Source organism: Hibiscus syriacus, unplaced genomic scaffold (assembly GCF_006381635.1).
Source record: "Hibiscus syriacus cultivar Baekdansim isolate YM2019G1 unplaced genomic scaffold, ASM638163v2 tig00112498_pilon, whole genome shotgun sequence".
Lineage (NCBI taxonomy): Eukaryota > Viridiplantae > Streptophyta > Magnoliopsida > Malvales > Malvaceae > Hibiscus > Hibiscus syriacus.
The window spans coordinates 77199-82053 of record NW_024063347.1 but is presented as its reverse complement, the minus strand read 5'-3'; the positions used below and the strand labels follow the sequence as shown (position 1 = coordinate 82053).

Here is a 4855-nt window from a genome sequence, read left to right as displayed (position 1 = left end):
AGTGTATAAGTGAAATAACATGATAGGTGATAAAACCGTAAGCCTATATGATTATGTGTTATATGTTACACGATATGACATGCAAGTTACATGAACAAATGAGAAATGGTATAAGTCATATGAAACGATCTACGTGAATACATGCACTTGTGATACAGGTGATATGATATGAGATATATGGTTACACATACCTGTGGTATGTGACAGAAGAGAGAGAACAAGTGATACGAAATGTATAAATAAATGCCCATAGTATATGATCTTATGTGAACAAGATATGATAAGTATGGTTATATGAATAAAGGTGATTGGGTGAGAAATGATAGAATTATATGAAACATGATATATGTGACCTGTGAATTATATGGAAATGATCTACGTGTAAGTGAACTATGTGACTATGTGATAATATGAAAAGAAGCTATGTGATACGTGATATGTGAAAGTGAATTACAAGTGTATGTGAATATTTGAAATGAAATAAATGATAACGCCCATGTTATGTGTCATGAGAGCTAGGGGTATAGTTGGCATGCCAAGAGTCGAGGGTTTACCTATGTTCTACGGAACATATGGACAGTTTTACCTATGTCTTTCGAGACAAATGGACAGTATACCTATGTTCTAAGGAACATATGGACAGTTACCGAGGATCTTTATGACCTCTGGACAGTTTACCGAGGATCTTTATGACCTCTGGACAGTTACCGAGGATCTTTATGACCTATGGATAGTTACCGGGATCTGTGTGACCTCTGGATAGGTCCTTCGGGACATTTATATGAGCTGTGGTGACAGCATAGTGGTGCACAACCTCAATAGACTCACATATCTACAGTTCTCAGAGGTGCACATGGGCTAATAAGAGATAACATGGAATGTACTGTATAATATATGTGTTAGTGATTATTGTATATGCTATAAGATATATGATATGAGCTTAATGATTTATGAACAAGAGAGAAATGAAAATGATAATAGATAATGATAGGAAAGAAGATAATTATATGTATGTGGTGGATATGTATATATATATATATATCTATATGAAAGGTGCATAGTAAGGAATCATTATATGTATATGTGGGTATGATGCTTGTATGTGATATGTTAGTAGAAATTGTTCAAGCATGATTAGTTAGAGTTTTATTATATGTTTTATGCCTCACTAAGTCAACGACTTAGCGTGTGATTGTTTCACACGTAGTTACAGAAGTGAGAAGAGTAAAGAGCTAAGAGGAGCAAGACATGTCAGTTCTCCTTACCCAATTGTCAGATCAAAATATATGTACGGTATATAAGTGTAGTTGGCATGTAGTCTAAAGATAAATTGTATGAACTCTGATATATTTTGTAAACGTTTTGAATAAGTTAAATGTTATCCAAGTTTTTTGAATTACTCACTATTTTATACGAATAAATGTTTGAAAAGTCAATGTGACACTTCGGACTCGTATCCGGGTCGGATACGGGTTGGGGGTGTTACATGCACTGTCTACACCGCCATCGATCGACATCTTTAAGCTTTTTTAAAAACTTTCTTCTTTGGAGGTATTTTTATTTTTATTGGTTTAGTTGTTTCTTTTTTTTCAAATATTTTCTCTTTTATTTTAATTGTTTGGAAACGTAGATCTTACTACGGGAAAACACTTACAAAAGCCCCGATCCTAGCTTGTTTGGGGTAGATTTCTTTGGACTTTGGATGCAATTTTAATAGCTATTTTTTTGCTTAAATTTTGGTTTGGTTTCAAATTTTTTTTGTTGTTGTTGTCAATTTATTATTTATTATTTGCGTTATTTATAACTTAATATATTATTTATTATTCATTGTATAATATTATTTATTATTGAAAAATAAATTTATGTGTCGAGTAAAAAAATATAATATATACGAATTTTTATACATTAAAAATTTTAAAAATAAATTGAATCAAATTGGGTGACCAAAATGTAACAAAAACTTAAGTTTAGTGATGATTTTGAAGAAAAAAAGGTTAGGTAACTCAAACAAAATCGCATAAATATTGGAGTGACTAAATATGTAATTTAACCGTGTTTTTATGGAATTAAATGTTTGAGACAAATGAGATAGCGAAATGGAATTATAGTGACTAAAAGTTTAGTGGAAAAATGTTCCAAAAATACTTTAAAGGGAATCTAGGTAAAAAAAATATAGTTTAAAGGGGCAATGGTAGATTTAACCCTTAATAAAATTATATTCACGACCGTATGGAAGATATTGAATTCTCATGTCTATATCAAAACCAAGGTTCTACTGTTTTTCTATTGATATATGTAATGTTATTGTTATGTTTTAATACTGTTTCAAACTTATAGTTACTTTTCAAAAATATTTCAATAACTTATAAAACAAGTGGTTAAATGTTTTAGGTTGACACATTCTCTCTTCTCTAAGTTATGGATTCTATATTCATGGAGTAAAATTTTCATTCCCCATCTCCTAAGTAGAAATTGTTCAAAAAAATATTTAACCTATGAACACAAAATATTATTTATAAATGTTAAATGGATAATATCACAAGAGAATGTTTTATTCTCTCTGTAGGGTGTGCGCGTTATTAATTGATTAAAAAATTATGAACATAAACTACTTTGCAATAACTTTAGATTATCATAAAAAAACAAAAAAACAACAGGTAGTTGTATTTGCAAAGTGCATATGCATTGTCAATAAATTAAAAAAATTCTAAACATGTATTACCTTATAATCACATAGACTACTAAAAAAAATTCAACAAATTGTAAATACTAAGTTGGTATGAATGGATCAAAATTCTAAGTGTTTTTTTTCCCGATTGAAAATGAAAGTTCCATTTTATTTTTCGATTGAAAAAGAAAGTTTCATTTTATATACATACTTTGGAGGATTAGGTTTTTGCCCCCTCCAGCAAGAAACTTAATTTGTTATTTAACTTTTTGAATTTGATGTATCTATAAAAATCCAACTTTCCAAGCTTACATGGCATGTGACGTGTACTTATTTTCTTTCAGAAAATGCAAGTTTCTTTATTAATATGTATAAATATTGGGAGATTTTTTCTCTCTTTTCCAAGAAAGAATCTTTCTTCTCTATAAATTGTATTTTCTGACCCAAAGACAGAGAAAGGAAAATTCAGGGGATAACTAAGAACACATTAGGAGGAGCAAAATGGGCTAGGGAAGAAAGGTTTTGTATGTAGGAGTTTTATTTCTAAGCACTTTGTTCCTTTGCTGTGCAGCAGATGTGCATCACTATGAATTCTTTGTGAGTGCCCTTTTTTCCTTACCATTTTCCTACATGTGCGTCTCAACTACTTAATGACATGATAATAAAACCAAAAATTATTTCATGAATCTTTTTCATCGCGTAATTAATGAGTTTAAATCACCTAAAATTATAGAGGAAAAAAGTACAAAATAGATAATTTTTAGTGGTTGGTATCATAAATAGCGTAACAAGAAAAATTTATGAAAAAATTTCTCCCAGAAATCAAGGATTAAAGAGTCGAGGATAAACATGACAGTTGCTTCTGTTTTTTTTTAACCGAAAGCGAACTTTCCCGCAGAAAACGATAGCAATGCTAGGGATAATTTCATCAGTCGAATTAGGAACACGAATATCACTCAAAATCCGCCATTGAATGTGCCGGCCAATTCGGATATCAACAGACAACTGTACATCGCAATCGGCGCAAACACCTTGCCGTGCAACACCTCAGTGTCTTGCACCAATTAGATTTGCTGCAAGTTTGAACAATGTCAGCTTTGTTTTCCCGCAAATTGACATTCTTGACGCATACTACAACATGTACGTAAGCAAAGAAAAAGTAGTTTCATTAACTGTATCTAATTCTTATACGAGTTCTTCCAAATAATTCAGGAGCACCAGTGGTGTTTTCACCGAAGATTTCCCCCTCAGTCCACCGGAATTTTATAATTTCACCGGGGACTTGACTGGTTTAACCACGATGTCTGATACAGGGACGAAGGTTGTTATGCTAAACTATGGCGATGCAGTTGAGATTGTGCTGCAAGCAACCCAGATTGGTTCCGGTGGAAGTCACCCGATCCATTAGCATGTCTTTAGCTTTTATTGGGTGGGAGCTGGTACTGGAAATTTCAACAATGAGACTGATCCAAGCACCTACAATCTGGTTGATCCACCACTTATTAACACTGTCCACGTTCCCGGTAGAGGATGGGTTGCCCTCAAATTTTTCGCAAACAATCCCGATGAGTTTTCATTTAGATAATTTTCCATCTTTCTTAAAACAAAATTTATTAACTAATGGATATGTGTGTGTGTATATATATATATGCAGGGGTGTGGTTTATGGTTTATGCACTGTCATTTCGACCGGCATTCTAGCTGGGGAATGGACACTGTTTTCATTGTGAGGAACGGAATCACCGCAGAAACAAGCATCCGCCCACCGCCATACGGCATGCCTCGTTGTACTTGGAACTAGATTCATATGATGTGTGGATAAATTACTATTTTGTGGATCTTTATTTTTAATATACGAAATGCATCGGATTTATATTTAGATATTGGGAACAAGATAATTTGGAAATGTAACTTCATGATCAATAAATGATACCGCAACCACTTGCTTTGATTTCTAAATTTTTTTTTTATTTTTAAATTAAAAACAGAATTGATAAATAAAAATATGAAATCACATTTAGTACTCACATTTTTACCGTAGAAACATGACAAATGAAATAAAAAATCTTATACTTGTGTTTGAATGAGCATTAATTATTTGATATTTAAAAATTATTAAAACATACTTTCGTGTCTCTATAAATTTAAATTATGAACACGAATTAAACGACCTTAGTGGTTAAGTAA

At 31.9% G+C, this 4855-nt stretch overlaps 1 protein-coding gene across 1 annotated transcript; it reads left to right on the top strand.

The window, feature by feature from the left end:
* The first annotated feature begins 3563 nt into the window (after nt 1-3563).
* LOC120180513 (laccase-14-like) lies at nt 3564-4091 on the top strand. Its single transcript, XM_039185828.1, has 2 exons — nt 3564-3808; nt 3881-4091. The coding sequence occupies exons 1-2, from the start codon at nt 3642-3644 to the stop codon at nt 4074-4076; spliced, it is 363 nt and encodes a 120-aa protein (XP_039041759.1). The 5' UTR covers nt 3564-3641; the 3' UTR covers nt 4077-4091.
* The last annotated feature ends 764 nt before the right edge of the window (nt 4092-4855 follow it).